We start from the raw sequence: 16,110 nt of genomic DNA, 5'->3' as shown, positions 1-16,110 counted from the left end.
AAGGGACGTGTTGCGGGTATCTACAAGTTGCCTGGAAAAACCGATGACGTTCAGCCTGAACCTGGCCACAAGCAGACTCCGGCTGTTATTAACCTGTTCAATAAGAAAGCGTCTGCCATTGATCAGGTTGTACAAGAAGTGTACGACGCCACTCGGGTCCCCCCTTTGATTTGAATACACGTCTTACAAGCGTCAAAACAAAACACCCTTCAGAAACCCCTGATTGGTACACAGTGTGTGTATATATATATATATATATATATATATATATATATATGACTGTCTGAGCCTGGGGGAGTGTGGATACTCCCACGGCTCAGAACAAGGGAAAACATGACAGTCTGTTAAAAAAGAAAGATTAAATGAAGGTGACATACTTGTGAAAATTACCCAAAACTGAAGACAAAAATAGGTTTGCCTGTTCCAACAGCCCAAATCATTGATAAAAAGTCCCATATTCCAAATGGTTGTATCATTGAAGTTGCTCCCTTTCACTTCAAAAAAAATTAAATCACAGAAGCAGAAACACAGAACAATCCGAAATCAAAAAGTAAAGTGAGGAAAAAGACTTCTTCAAAAGTTGTGCTCTCTCCTCCCTTCCGGAACATTGTATCCATTGAAACGCGGAGCAGAGACAAAAGTGAACCCGGGACTCCGTGGGGGTAAAGGCAGCCGCATGACAATTCCATCAGTGGCAGTAGCTTCCCGGCTACAAAGACCTCCGCTACACTCCCTCCAGGTTGTGTTCCGCAATCGCTTTTGTACTCCCCTTCCTCTGGGGCGGGCTGGCGGGGGGAGAAGATTTAGCTCCTAGCGCCGGTTCAAGCGTGGGTTCAGTGCTCGGTGCTGCAGCTATCTCATGGTCCTCTCAGACCTGCGTGTGTGTGTGAGTGAGTGTGTGTGAGTTCCTGTAACTCCGGGACAGACTGCCACTCAGACAGGCATGCAGGCAGGCTTGCAAAGACCTCCCCCTCCTACTTCTCTGCCTCGCCCCTCTGCCTCTCCCCCCCTCTCCCTAATCCCCCCCCCCCCCCCTCTCCCCGTTGGTTGGCTGCACGGGAGCAGTAGACAAAAGCCACTGACGCCTCCCCCTGTGTGGCCACACCTAGCCTAGCTGTAGCCTGTAATCATTGCTTTAGCTTCTAGCTGCCGGACACAGCCAAGGTATACGGCCCCCATTGAGGACTCCTCTTACACTGGGAACAGACACAAACACACATACCCAACAACACACTGGGAGAGATAGACACACACACACACACACACACACACACAACCAACCCAATGCAGCCTCACACACACACACACACAGACACACTTGAACACAACCCCATGCAGCCCAACACACACAGGCACACACACTCAAACTTCTTTAAAACACGCAAACACACACTCACTCACACCCACACACTCACACCCACACCTCCACAAGACTGCCTGAACACGTTCAGGGCTAGGATGAATCAGGCTGCAGAATGTTATTTCTCACTGCTATCCTTTCATGTGTGTCTGCTTCGTGGTTTATGCGAGTGTGTTTCTCTGTGTCTCTCTATCTGTCTGCCTGTGGTTGTGTGTGTTTCTAGCTCCCTGCCTGTTTTTGGTATTGTGTGTGTGAGAGAGAGAGAAGTGAGATGGGGGAGGATGTATTCCTTGAATGCCTTCAGGCGTAAAGTGAAAGAAAAGAGAAGGATGATGTGTTTGTGTGTGTTTGCATGTGAACGTGTGAGCGCACACACTGTGTGTGTGTGTGTGTGTGTGTGTGTGTGTGTTCCTGTGTGTGAGGGTGGATTAGGTAAAGATTATTGATGAATTAGCCTAGCTCTCTCTGCCTTCTCCACCTCTGCCTCCTCCTCCTCCTCCGTGTCTGTCTCAGCCCCCCAGAAATCCATGAGAATGAAAAGGAGGGAAGAGAGGGGGAGGAGAAGAGAGGAGAGGGGGAGGAGAAGAGAGGATAGAAGGAGGAGAAGAGAGGAGAGGGGGAGGAGAAGAGAGGCAAGGGGGAGGGTAGCTTTGGACTGGCTCTCTTCTTCACATGTGGCTGGAATTCCAATAATAAAAGGGAGAGGAATCTGTGTGTGTGTGTGTGTGTGTGTGTGTGTGTGTGTGTGTGTGTGTGTGTGTGTGTGTGACCCCCCCCCTCCCCGACGTAACAACCTCAATGGCAAACATTCGGGACAAAAGACGAAGCCAGAGCCTTGGAAACATTCCACACTAGGAAAGAACGTGTGTTTTTTTTTTCTCGAGCCATGGGAAAGTCTTATCCCTCGGATAAGTATCTGTGCCTAGAAAAGTGAACATTCTTTTAATCTCTTCAGCTATTTCTTTCACGTCTTCACGTGGTCTCACAGATTAGTTTGAAAAGATCAACGGGTAATGCATCCCGGTAAAAAAAATGTACCTCTCCATTGCGAGCCACGACACGTGGAAAGAATGCTAATCAGCTTGTAGCTAATGCAGCAACAACACTCCTCCTCAGTTCACAATATCAATTATGTGAGCTTATGCTTATTAGTATGTGGCTAATGAAATAACAATACACGTTGTCTATGTCATTACAGGCTTTTAGGCGCATATAAGCACTAGCCCTGCCCATTGCCGCTATACAATATTTATATACATTTATAGGAATTTAACAATCAATTAAAACATGCTGTATCAAATCATTAATAAGGATAAGTCGATAAGGAATTACGGGAATTTTGAGGCATATCGTTTGGAGATACAAACATAAGAAATATGCAGCAATTTACTTTTAACTTTAAGGTCACTGGGCTCTGTTGGCTGTTTGTGTTGAGCCTAATTACATAAACAACACGATAACATCACAAATCACAGATGCAAAGACTAATTTTGGAGGTGAAAATGTGTAGTTACTTGTAATTGGATTTTAGAGATATTTAAGTTAGGTAACAATTAATCAAACTTTATATGCTCACAATAACATGTCCTCGGGTGCTTTGCGATGAACTATCATAGCAACAACCACGAGTAAAGAGTATATAGTAAATACCAATTATAATAGGCTTGCTCCTATCAGAGTTTGGGGTGAGAGCACACATTTCTTTGCTTCTTGTTCCTGCCCTCATGGTAGTGTGGCTGCATGGAGGCAATGAGCAGAATTAATGTTGATGGCGTAGTTTAACAAAAAATTGTTAAAGCCACTTTTCACATCCTATGGTCATTGTACTGTACACTCCATTTAATCTCTGTAGTTTTGTTGCATGCCGACTCCTATAGATTACATTAGTGCTAATGAGTCTGGCAGGATAGCATAGTGGTAAGGCTGTTCGACTCCCAGTCCAAAGTTACTGATTTTCCGCAGACCTGCCTTTAGGAACCCTTGAGCAAGATGCCCTAACCCCTTCCTGCTCCTTTATGACAAGGAACCGCATTCACTCAAGGTGACTTTGAACAAAAGCATCCAATAAATGTTAACGTAAATTAACCCTATGGAAATCGGCACTGAAATTGAGTAGGGGGAGGAGCCCATCACATCACATCCCCACAAAGCAAGGCCTTTGTGTTCCTGGCTCACAATAAAGAAGAACACTCTGCTAGTCAGTCCCACTAATCTGATGGGGAGCTCCTACTCCAGTCCCAGGTCTACCGTCACCAGCGACCCAAAAGAGGAGCGAGAGAGAGAGAGAGAATGGCAGAGCAGACACGCAGATGGGCTCCAGCATGGAAACCCTATCGCTTCGCTGCTCCACCCCTGCTCGGACTATTAGTCCTCAGGGTCATATTGAGTCGAAGGCACTTCCTGTCGTGCTGGACGTTATATTAACCATCTGTTGTCTATGGGATGCGTGGGGTTACCTCTCTAAGGCCTCCGATCCTTTCTATAGGGGACTTGCGCCGCAATCAACACAATTATGGGGCAAGGCTTGAGTCTAAAGTTATTAATTTAGAATTGCGGTAGGCGAAATAGTAAAGACCATGGTAAAGGCTTAGAAAAGATAATACCTTTGAAAAGAAGACGGAAAACAAGAGAAGTTTGAAATTAATGTTGTTTTTATTGTCTCAGCCAACGTATAACTTGAACTACGATGACTGATGAATGATTGAACTGAAGCTGAGGGGCCATTCAAAATGGGTAGTCTTCGTAGGTAAAGGCTTCATGATGATGGGTCTCATTATCTTGTGACGAAGAGGAAACATAACAACTAATATGGCTTCACTGTATAGATTATTCTGCACAACTTGATCACTGTGTTACGCTGCATTGATTGTAACCGGTAACTACAAGAGAGAAAGAATAAAATAAAATCAAAAGATTTGGAGGATAAAATGCTCTTCAAGTAAAATTTTAGTCAAATACAAATCCAATGTGAGTAAAAGAAAGAGCACATAGGGCAAGAGAGGGAGAACTGAAGATAGAGCAAGGGAGAGAGAGAGGGAGAGAGACAGATAGAGGGGGAGAGAGAGAGCAAGCGGGCAACTTTAATGAACCTAGTTTTAACCCCCTTTCAGTTTCTTCTTCTACATTGCACAAAATATCAATACCATGGGATTAAGGTTGAATTAATTCTTTGCCTCTCACATTCACAATATAATAATGTTAATAGAAATGGGAGCACCCTTACTATGCAGTTAAGTTTCATTTTTTATACATTTGAGTAAGCAAATGCAACTTTTCAACTTTTTCCTTTTAACTTTCAATTCAGATGTCTACATTTACATCCGTGCTTTGCCAAAACTCAAGTAAAGGCAGATGATATAAAATGGCTTGCATTAGCGTTCAATTAACTGTGAACTCAACACAAAGTGCAGATGAAAAGATATCGTAGCCTGGGGAACATAACCAAATGAGCACACTGGTGGATTTGCTCCTATTTTTGCCGATCTCAGAGGAAACTATTTCTATCTTTGATTATCGTGGTCTATGTTTGCAGGTTGAGACTGGATCGTAACAAGTACACACCGAAAAAAGCAAAACAAAAACACATATTATTTATAATATTGAACAACATGAAGAAATGCTGTTTCTTAACTTTCGAGCATATTTGGTTAAACAAAAGTTAAACAAAAATCGGATTTCAGATATCCACACAGGATCGGTTTGTGCAGATAGAGCAGTGACTCAGAATGCTGCTGAAATTCTGCTGACCCAAACAATGGCACGACTCGCTGACTTATTTTAATGGGCTTTTGAAGAAGTCTATGCCACCAAAGGTAAATATAATAAAAATCGTTTTGCTTTACAACAGCCTCAGTCTTTAATACAGCCTCTATGGTACCAAGGAGACCAGCAAAGTCATCGCTATGCGTGAAATCTTTTCTGTACTAATTTCCAACACTCTCTTAATCCACAGAGGAATTAGAGATGGCAATGATTTGGTCATCACCAGCTCTGATGAGCAAACGGTCTGCCAAATGGCCGTGTTTGTCATCAAATATTGACCAACAAAAAATGCAGTTCAAAACACTTTAAATGCCCCTTTAAATACCTCTTTCTGAGTCCCTGCTGTACAGAAAATAAACTAGCATATTACGATCACATTAATATTCTCTTTAATCATGAAAGGGCCATCTGGAGCAGAATGCCACTGTCCAAGTGTGCGGACAGCTCAGAGACCTGATCATGTGAACTTTCATACTAACTGGCGCTGTGGGCAGTTTGTGGGGCCGGTGACTGGGACTAATAAAGTGCCAATCAAGTGGAAGGGTTGCTATCCCTCTGCCCCTTTACAGTGCATGGTTGATTTAGAGATTAAAAGGACATCCTCAGACATAGAATAGACAATTTAACGCAGGCACTTCATTTCACTTTTACTTAGTCACAAAAGGAGAGGAAGGAGAGTCACAAAAGGAAAGGAAAGTGCTGAGGAAAAGGCCTGAACTCCACCGCTGAAGTATAATGGTGTGCTGTCACACACAAGGTAGAAGAAGTGTAGCTCAGACCACACTAGTACTAGTGGCAGTGGCCATAGTAGTACAGGTGTTCATAATGTTTCGAGCCTTGTGTGTGGCATAGCATCCACCACATTTTTGGTCAGCTGTGACACCATGATTGGATTGGTCAAACACATTTGTTGACATTATGTTATAGTAGTATTTTAGGAGTATTTATGTTATGTGCAACACTTACAAATGCAATGCCTCACCATTCAGGAGTATGCAGATGATTTAGTATGCAGATGATTTATGTTTATGATGAGTATCTACGTCTGTCTATTTGCAGAGTCAAAGGGCTTTCCAAGCCCACATTTCACTACAGAAAACAAACAGTGGGTGACAAAAGAGCTACACAAATGATGGAGAAAATCTCACCGTTTAGATATGGAATTCAACTTTACTGGCCTTATTTTGCAATATGGTGATAATTTGTCCAACTCACTCTGTGCTAGTCCAAGTCTGTTTGTTTTTTCCAACACATTTGTATTGAACTGGAAGCCAACATGGCCAAAACAGTAACTATGTCGTTTTAGCTTGGATTCTGGCTACTGCATGCTGCACCAAGAGGAGGCTCTCGGTGGTCATCATCGAAGGCCAGAGAGCAGCACATTGCTCGACAGACCACCAGCACTGGCATCTTGTCACAAAGGTATAAATTACGCTCTCTGAACCAGTCATGGGTGAAATCGGCTGTATTTCTCGCGGTATTGCAGGGAGGGAGGAATGCAGAACGGCAACCAGCACAGAACTTTCAGGCCGATGCGGTAAAACAATAACAAAATAAGCAAAAAAAGCTAGGACTCGTGCTGGTGTCGCCCCCCCCCCCCCCCCCTTCTCCTCTTCTATCCATCTTTAGTTCTCCTGCTGCCAAACAGCCACTCGTAGGCATAGCTACTGCATGCATGACTAGAATGTATTGATGAAAAGATGCAAATGCCCTGTGGGCCCGGCTGCACAATCTGTGCTGCAATACGATCCAGGGTCTGACGTGATCCATAGAACCCTAGACAACACCAGGTCCCAGAGGTAATGGGCCTTTTGTGGTATAGACCCGGGCCTCAACGTCCAGCCCCCCCCCCCAGCCCTGCTCCCTATCGAATGTGTACGCCTCCTATATGCCCCGCACTTGAGGATTCTGAAGCTAGAGGGATCCGGCAGCAGCAGGTCAAAATCCTTGTCTAATGATGTGTGTATGGACTTGATTGATTTTGTATTTTTATGGACTGTTATACACTTTCAGGCTAATCACTGCTCTCACCTGATGGCTATTCGAGATGTGCTTCTCCGTTAAGTTATGAGCAAATCCAGGGGAGAGATAATGCTATAATGCAAACTGAATGATTATATTCGAAAAAGGGCATACATTTTTACTACACCTCTGTTTTGTCTAATTATCCTGACCAATTTTAGTCAATGATTTCGGCATTGAGTAGTAATGCTGATGTATGTATCCTACATTGGTGATTATAGCCTCTTTTCATAGCTAATGTTTAGTTATCAAATCAGAAGACCATTTCTAATTATTTCACTTGACGTTTGTTTTAGCTTTAAATAATTGATTGTAATTTTTCTAGGTGTTTTGTCTCTAATTAGTGCTACATTATGGTGATTTATATCTTAAACATTAAAACAAAAACAACAATTACAGTAAAATGCTGCCAGAAAGTATTATTCTACTCATCTGTAAATTAAAGATAATTAATCTGCATCTTGTATAATATATGTTGATGTTCAGACTATTAACAATATATATATAGTTACAAATAACTATATTATGTGCAATGCACATAATAATGTTTGCAATCAATTATTTGACACAGAATTATGTTACTCTTTTCGGTACCTTTTATCTCAACTAATGAAGACGAACAATTGCTGCTTATTTTTCTCCCTGGTTGGTTAACCGTATGACCCTGTTGCACACCGAAATGTTAAAACATGCTTCATCATAGACCACAGTTACTTGAAACATTTTGGGATGTTGGATTTTTTTTTTGCCCCTCTGCCATTCAGTTGTTAGTATTCAATTTAGCCATTACCATAGAAAGGTCATTACGTCCTCACCGCCTCAACACCTTTTCAGTTGTGCCGAGCTGAAGATGACATGTTACCAATGCAAGGCAAATACAAAAAGTACAAATAAAACGCCTCCTTGATATAATATTTTAATCATAATTCATGGTTCATCAGCTTAAGTCAGCTAACCTTTTGTGTGAGGGAAAACAAATCAAAGGTTCTTAACAATGAAAAAGAGGCCTATTTTTGGCTTGGGGATAGAGCACATGATGGGGGCACTTGATGGGGCATATAGGATCAGTCTGTAGACACAGCTCTCTGCCTGTAGGGGGGATTTTCTTTCTGCTCTTATTTTCCTCTCCCTCTGATCATTACACGTTGTTGTGCATGGCAACATATACTGTTCTGCCACATCACTGACCTTGCTTTTCTGTACACATTTCGTTAACTCACGTTAACGTATTAGTTTTTCTCCTATTTTGTACTTTATTTTACGTAAGGAGTATGTGAAGCGGGACAGAATCCATGTGATTCCAAGAATCATTTGGTTCACACCTTAATGACACCAAGATCATTATTTCAATAGTTCAGTGAGGAATTGGGAGATAAAATACATTGCTAAAAGGCACCATGACTAATGTTGTTCAAGGATACCGCATTCAACTTTTCTATGCAATAAAAGTGCATCTGAAGGAATATTGTACATATATGAATGTATGAATATCTTTGAACCGCTCTATAGAAATGTTTTTGCTTTGGTGACCTATTTGAGTTGCATAGATTACATAGTAGGGTCACTACCAGTCACACAGTATAAATAGAAAGACAACCGGGTAATATGTTAAACAAAAGTGTGTATGTTGTTTTTGACATAAGGACATAAGGGTGGCCTACATTGCTTGTACGTTTTGCCATTCAATGTTTGCTTGTTTTTATGACTTTTGTACCACTGTAAACTAATTTACAGTGGTTACTTCTCAGCAAAAAGGCCACAGAAATCTACGGTGATCACTAGTGAGCACTCTATGATCACCTTTGTTTTCCCTTTATGTTTCCCCCTTTAACTTAAAAGACAATCAACTGCAACTAACTCTGATGTGGCTGGCCTTTCGGATCAATAAAGCGCTTCCTCTCTCTCTTACTACTCATCATACACGCACAAAACATGCGCCCCACTGGGCGCAAGTACAAAACATTCAAATAGAGATCTGCTCAAGCCAAAACATTGAAACAATTATCTGCCACAGCTGCCACCACAGGTATTATTCTCCTACTGCAAGCTCCCATTCATGTATCCATTATTAGTTATGCAGCTTTAAGAGTGAACATTTCCTAATATTTATCATGCTTATTATTTGTATTTTTACTATTCTTCAAAAACTTCCCTGCTTAATTTCTCCTCCTTCATTCTCCATGCTTGAACAATAAATCAAACTTTGTATACTATCTTCTCCAAACCTGTATGCATTGCCTATTTTTTGAGTATAGTTTAGAGCATAGATTTTTCTTACAAATAAAATCGGTAAACTGTCCCTTCTCCCAGAATATTAAGACCTTATAGACATAATATTCATCAAAAATGTTGAGCTCCTTGCAGTGATGCTCACCCCAAATTCCAAACCCCAAATCCCACTTGGCGTTTATAGTTTTTACAAGAGATCATTTTAAATGTTATTCACATACACACACACACATCTGGTTCAGTTTACAACTAAACTAAACTGTTTAAATATAGTAAAATTCTTACTATTATTCCCAAACTTCCATACAAAGATCCTTATTCATACCTCCGTACATAACTCGGAATATGCTTTTTATAATTATTACACTTTCATACCAAGAACACCCAAGCAAGCATTTAGAACACCCTAGAAACCACCTGGAATACCATAGCAACCATTCAGCACACGATGGCAACCAATAAAAACCCACACTAGCAACCACCTATATACCAGATACTAAAAAACCTATTTTCAGCAAGCCGCACACCATTTCATCTGAAATTGTAGGGTTAGCTGTTTTTCTAGTACTGGACTAACACTAGGAGAACCATGAATTGTCTAGCAACATTTTTTAATAAATGTTAATTGCACCTTCCTTTGTCTAGATTTGTGAGAGACACGCAAGATCATTCCTCAAAGGCCCCTATTAATACGAAAGTACACACAATGAATCGAAAAGTAATAGCAATATTGGGTGTGTTGCAAGGAGCTCCATTGTATGTGTCAATGAACAGAGCCTTCGTGCGTCTAGGGAAGAGGAATGGAAAAGCATTGTTTCAAACTCCTACATATGACTGTCACTATTAATAACATATCTTTTAGTTGTGCAGTTCCCATGGTGATGGGCTACCCAACTCCTTGTCAAAACTCCATACCAACAATCTAAAACAAGGGTGTCGGAAGAAAGTCCAGGGTCGCATTCAAGTCGTTGGTCTTGAGTTTGATGTTGCTGAGTCAAAAAACAATGCGTAAAGCTAACAATCAAGTTAGCTTCACCAATCTAAACTTACACAGAAAATCTTCGTTCAATTATTACTTTGGACCATAGACAGATTAAACCAGGTCAGTGTATAAAAAAGCAACGAAATGACTAGATCATAAAGAAATTTGATGTTTGTGTATGTTTCTGTGAATACAATGTTTGCTTTGTCTGTATTGACAAGCCTTTAATTGAGATCACTGGGTTTGATACAGTTTTTAAATTTTGACATTTTGTGCATTGGACCTAGGCTGTGTATTGACAAGACTAGTTTAATGTCTACATAATAGATTGATATCATGGCATTGAAGTTCTAAGCCTTGGGGTAAATGTGTAATTTCAAGGTTCTCCAAGGACCTCAATTGGATCAAGGTACTGTTCTAACTAAGATGGGATCACATGCACTTTTTCTTAAGAGAATTGTAAACAGGATTTCATCACACAAAAGCTTCACTCAATAATTAAACAAATTGCAAGCTAATAATTCATTGTTTTGACTGAACATGAATATTTTAGATGAAAAAGTAACAATTAACATTTTGAGACAAGGTGATGTTTAAACATTATTTTTGAAAATTGATGTGAACAAAGTGCCTACTCTTCATTGATGCTTTCTTTCTGCTTTGTTGAACACAGGAACAATAGTTGTATTTGTATAAAGAGCTATTTGCACATGACGTTCAAATACTGGGTGAAATTCCTTTTGTTCGGTCGCCATGGTAGCAAGGAGCAACAAAGTAAGGTCAGCACTCGGACCGGAGTGATGACTGTGCACAACCATGTACCACTCACTCACACAATCATCAGTTAGGGAGTGACATGTAGCACCACAGGTAGGTCTGTGCTACATGTGACCTGGGGTGCAACGAGCCACATCGCCTACACAGCGCACCAGCAAGTTGAGGTTAAGGTAATAAGTGGCCACCTGCAACGTGCGCTGTGCAGCATTCGCTACTAACCGACAAGCCCATCTGTGAATACTCTTACCACTGAAAGGATGACGTGTTGCAATGGCTTTGGTAACCTCTTTGGTCCTGTGCCTATCAAACTTCTACTGAGACTACTTTTGCTGCACATCATCCACACCTCCTTCTTAACCTATGCAAGAGAGTACTCTGTGGTCTTGCCCTGTTGGGTTGGTTCTTTTCCCTCGCATTAAAGACAACACGTGAACTGAACTGAGATTACATTTTCTGGCAGGTTATTTTCCCTAAAAAAAAGGATTTGTGACTGTAACATCGAGGGTGCAAGCGACCTGGCGTTCCAACCACAGATAATATTATAAAACATATAGTTTTACTTGGAGAGCATCAAATCACTGTATCAATGAAATGCTTTGGGGAATTCTTGCACATAAGACATCTTTGCATCTGTCATGGAGTCATACATTTCAAAGGCAACCAGCAACCTCTAAGGAATGAATAGTATCAACATACTTAAAAAGGCTAAGTTTACTGTAAATATGATAAGCTTATCTGAGTGCATACACGCTGACTTGCATATCCAATGGTTAACTAGTTTAAGCTCTAAATATGGTGCAATATGCCAGTAATATATATATATATATATATATATATATATATATATATATATATATAAATAAATAATTTGTCAGTACCACAGAAATTAAGCACAATTATAGTCCCCTGAAAAATCAGTATCTTACTCCCATTAATTACAATAAAATCCTGTCAAAGCACATTTGTATTCAATTAATGGAATCCAAGCATATAAACACAAAGAATCCCCATAATAATTTACAAAATATTTTATCGCTAGAAAGTTTGTATATGTGCTACCTCTTCTGCCGCATTTGGTGTGAAATGTTCAACAGATTGAATCGGAATTCAGACGACAGCCAAGAAATCAGGTGCAAATTGGTAGTTATTTCAGGAAAAAGCTTGACCTTTCTTTAATTGATATCATCCAGTATAATCATTCCTGCTGTACACAACATCTTTAACAAGAATTGAATGCTAGCATTGCTTTAAATTGTTATGCTATTGACACTGGAATATATATATGATAACAATGCAGCACACATGCAGAAAAATGAAAACCGATGCACAACAAACCAGGTGTGTAAAAGTAAAACAATTCAAAGTCACTGACCAAGAATGATTTCTCAATCTCTCTTCAGCGATATATGGCAGTGCGGGAAAACAAAACAAGCTGGAAATGTAATATTTAAGAACCCCTTAATAGTGGAGAATGTTTTATTGATTGAGTTAGGATAAAATAACAATAGAGTCTGGTATTCACTCAGAAGTGTGTATAAAGTGTTCCATCGCTGGAGGACCGGAGCAGACACAGAGAGCCCCGGCGAAGCCTCTGGAGCCATTTTGCTGCTACGCTAGGCGGGCTAAGGTTAACACGCTGCTCTGAGAAGCTAATGGAATTCACCAGAGCACACCACTTAGAGGCGTGTATGGGTCAGTATTCGCTATCTGGGGACATATTATGGCATGGGGTCTGAAAAATGAATAGGGGGAAACCGTAAAGAGGCAGCCCATTTAGGGATCAAATGGCTCAGAGACGGGAAAAGAATAGGTGGAACACACAGAGTAGAACAGTGCTAGCGCGCATGCTAGTTAAGTGGACGCTGTGCGCGCTATATTGTAACATTGTTCTTGGGGAAGTTGCAAGGGAATAGGCTTGTGGTTTTGTGTCCAGGCCATTAAATACTCGCGCTGGCAGTAGCAAGATGCTACACAGGAGACTGCAGTGATCCTAATAGTTACTTTTAAGGAAAAAGGGCCTTTGGTATTGTGAAGCATCAAGACTTTTTTGGGCGGCCAGGAAGGTTTTGCATCTAAAAGGATGTAGAAATGACACATAAGTAATGAAACCGACCAAAGATGTCAATGTTGTGGTCGGTTCATAGCAGTTGTGCGAATTGGAGGACGCAGGATGTTTACTTCCTATTAAAACAAATGTTTTTTGTTTTTTTTAAACAGCAGTCTTTGAGGAAATAAATCCCAAGGATGCCTACAGCAGGCCACAGCAACCAGTTGACTCTATTGGTGCTTTTAATGTTACTAAAGTTTTTGTGGGCTTCATTGAGACAATCGAGACAAATTGGCTGTCTAGCTTTTGCCATGCTATGTTCTGCACTGATCCACTTGCCCAAGTTCCTGAACTGGCTGGCCAATAATTGGTTCCTGGAGCTAGAGAACCTGCCACATGGCTAAACATTTCAAACATTTACAGAAACGTGAACTATTTTTTCAACACAGGTCCACCTCCGAAGGCTACTATGAAAAACATTCAATACAAAGTGCACTGAGCTCTGGCAAAAGCTTTTCACCGCCAGGAAAGCACTATCAAATAACTCGCTCTCATTCAGGATGATAAGATATCAAAGTGTGAGATTAGTGCTGTGAGTGCGGATATCTTTTCACCCCCCTAAAAACTTCACAGCTCCTTCAGGGAAGGTCTCAGCAAGGGAACAGTTCACCACGCACAGAACAAGTGGTGTGGACCGGGGATAATGGTTGAAGCGTGTAAACGATGACAACACGGTTTCGGTGAACCGTCTGTGACAAAGCGCTAGTTGAGCCCGTTGCCAAGCCACCGACAGCCTACTGGTAGGAAAAAGATTGATCCCAGACAGATAGATATACCAGTTACTTTGTAGGTACATATCGCAGTACATTGTATGTAGAAAGTATGCACCACATGCCGTGTCATGGAATCAAGACTATGCCATGCATAGAACATTGTGATGCTTATGCAGTGTATACAGTACAATACAGTGTAATACGCCATACATCCCCCTTGCATCTTCATTTTAGAAGTCTACACCAAAGCTCCATGGCACAACCATGTTTAGTCAAACGGTTATTCACTGAAAAACAAAAACAAACAAACTATGAATGTAAAAAAAAAACAACAACCTTCCAGTCGTTTCGGTGAGACAGAAAAGAAAAGGTCTCGGTGAAAGCGGCGGTGCCTTCAACTGTGTCATCAGCGAGGGGGAAGCAGATAGCACGCTGACAGGGTTGCGTTGTAGCACAGGTTCAGTCAAACAGCTGGAGGAGTCTGCCCCAATTTGCCCTCCCAACCCCCAACACAACAGGAGCGAGGGGCCCCACGCTTCTCCTGCCGTCTGCGCAGAATGGGTGGGAACAAGAGAGCGGCTGCTGGTTGGCATTACAGAATACAGCTCCCCGTTAGCTCCCACACACCTACTTGGAAGCAGGGGCTAAGGGGACGGGTAAGGACATTAATCTTGTATGAAAACAGCATCAAACAAGCCCTGAGGTTTTTGTTTCCGTTTTAAGTGAGTGTAGATGGGGTGGGCTACAGAAGATTGGAAGGTATATATATCGGTTTAAATATGAAACATAGTTTGGAACAAGACGCATGTGCTACATGACAAGACCGTGATAAATTAGGCTTAACAAGTTGTTGAGTTAAATAAAATAATAAATACAACCAATCACAAGGAAATCCGAGAGGGGCCCACAGTCAGATCATTTATTTGATGCCCTGCTATCTTGTCCCACTGTTTTCTGCCTGCATTTACTCTATTCTGCATTTTACTCACATTTTCTAAATCCCACGCCATACATAATGTTAGCACTGATTTGATACCCTCTATCTTCAAAGACATTAGCTAATGAAGCGCCTCCACGGAGCAGCAGCTGACAGCTTCATTTTGGAAAAGAAAGGTATGGGAGCCTGGTTATGAGTAAATTCCTTTCATTTGTTTGGACTGTGGCCTTTTATCACCTAGCCGCCATCTTGGTTCTCAAATTTTAGCATATAGAACCAACATAGCCGTAAGTGAGAGAGAGCTGAGTTGGCAATATGGGGGATTAGGAACACTGCTTTAGAATGTATACTTTCTAGTGGATGGGAATGGTTTAATGCACATTGGGTATGCATACAAATTTAAATATCAAATTAAGCAGTGTGTCTAAGCCCTGTTTTTGAACAACCATGACCTATAAAATACATATATTTCAAGTGCTATGCATTATTATAATTTGAATTGCACTTCTAATCATGTCGATTCCTTTTAATAATTTCTTTAACTAATGACCCCTGAAAAGGCCCATCATTTTTGGCAGTACCCATGTGCTAATTATCACCTGACACACCATCAACATCGAGTGACAATTTGCATAATTGAGACGCCGCTTCAAATCCTGAAAGAAAACGTCAGATTGCTCTCATTTGGCTCTAAAAACCAAACACGAACAACATCATCAGCTTTCAGACACATTCAACTTCACAGAAGGAGCAGACGAGGAAAAGAGCAAAGGGAACATATTTTATTTGATATAGTTATTGATCCCATGGGGAAATTCAACCCCTACATTTAGTCCAATCCTAGCCTGGAGCCACGAGTGGTGGGCTGACACAGGGTGGCACCGGGAACCCACTCCAGATGTAGTGCCTTGCCTTGCTTATTGGCAGGATTGTTAACTTGATTGTTTTTTTGCGACACAGAGATACAGAGGTTGGAATCAAAAACCACCAGTGGAAAGAAAGTTACGCTGTTTCAACTGCAACTGGAAGCTCCCGTAAAAGATTAATTTGTGAGGCAGCAAGGTTTTCAAACTAAAAGCCTACCCTTCACATAAAGTGGAGTCAATGTCAAGACTCCTGACAACTAGCAACAATAATTCTTAACACTATAGGCACAGGCACTAGTTGTTGAAAATAAGTGGCATGACTCAATGGGTACAATGTGGCGCAAAAGTCAAGTTA

The 16,110-nt window shown here is 41.2% G+C and overlaps 1 protein-coding gene across 1 annotated transcript in view; it reads right to left on the bottom strand.

Moving 5' to 3' along the window:
* The window catches only part of tmem132e (transmembrane protein 132E), a gene marked incomplete at its 3' end in the record, with an annotated part of 90,549 nt that extends 89,674 nt beyond the window's left edge, over positions 1 to 875 (bottom strand). The window contains exon 1 of the mRNA XM_079738917.1: positions 378 to 875. Coding sequence (XP_079595043.1) covers positions 378 to 456 — 79 coding nt within the window. The 5' untranslated portion in view covers positions 457 to 875. The remainder of the gene's footprint in view (positions 1 to 377) is intronic.
* Between the last annotated feature and the right edge of the window lie 15,235 nt (positions 876 to 16,110).

Source organism: Pollachius pollachius (genome assembly GCF_949987615.1).
Source record: "Pollachius pollachius genome assembly, chromosome: 6".
In the NCBI taxonomy this organism is placed as follows: domain Eukaryota; kingdom Metazoa; phylum Chordata; class Actinopteri; order Gadiformes; family Gadidae; genus Pollachius; species Pollachius pollachius.
This window is presented reverse-complemented; position numbering and strand designations above follow the sequence as displayed.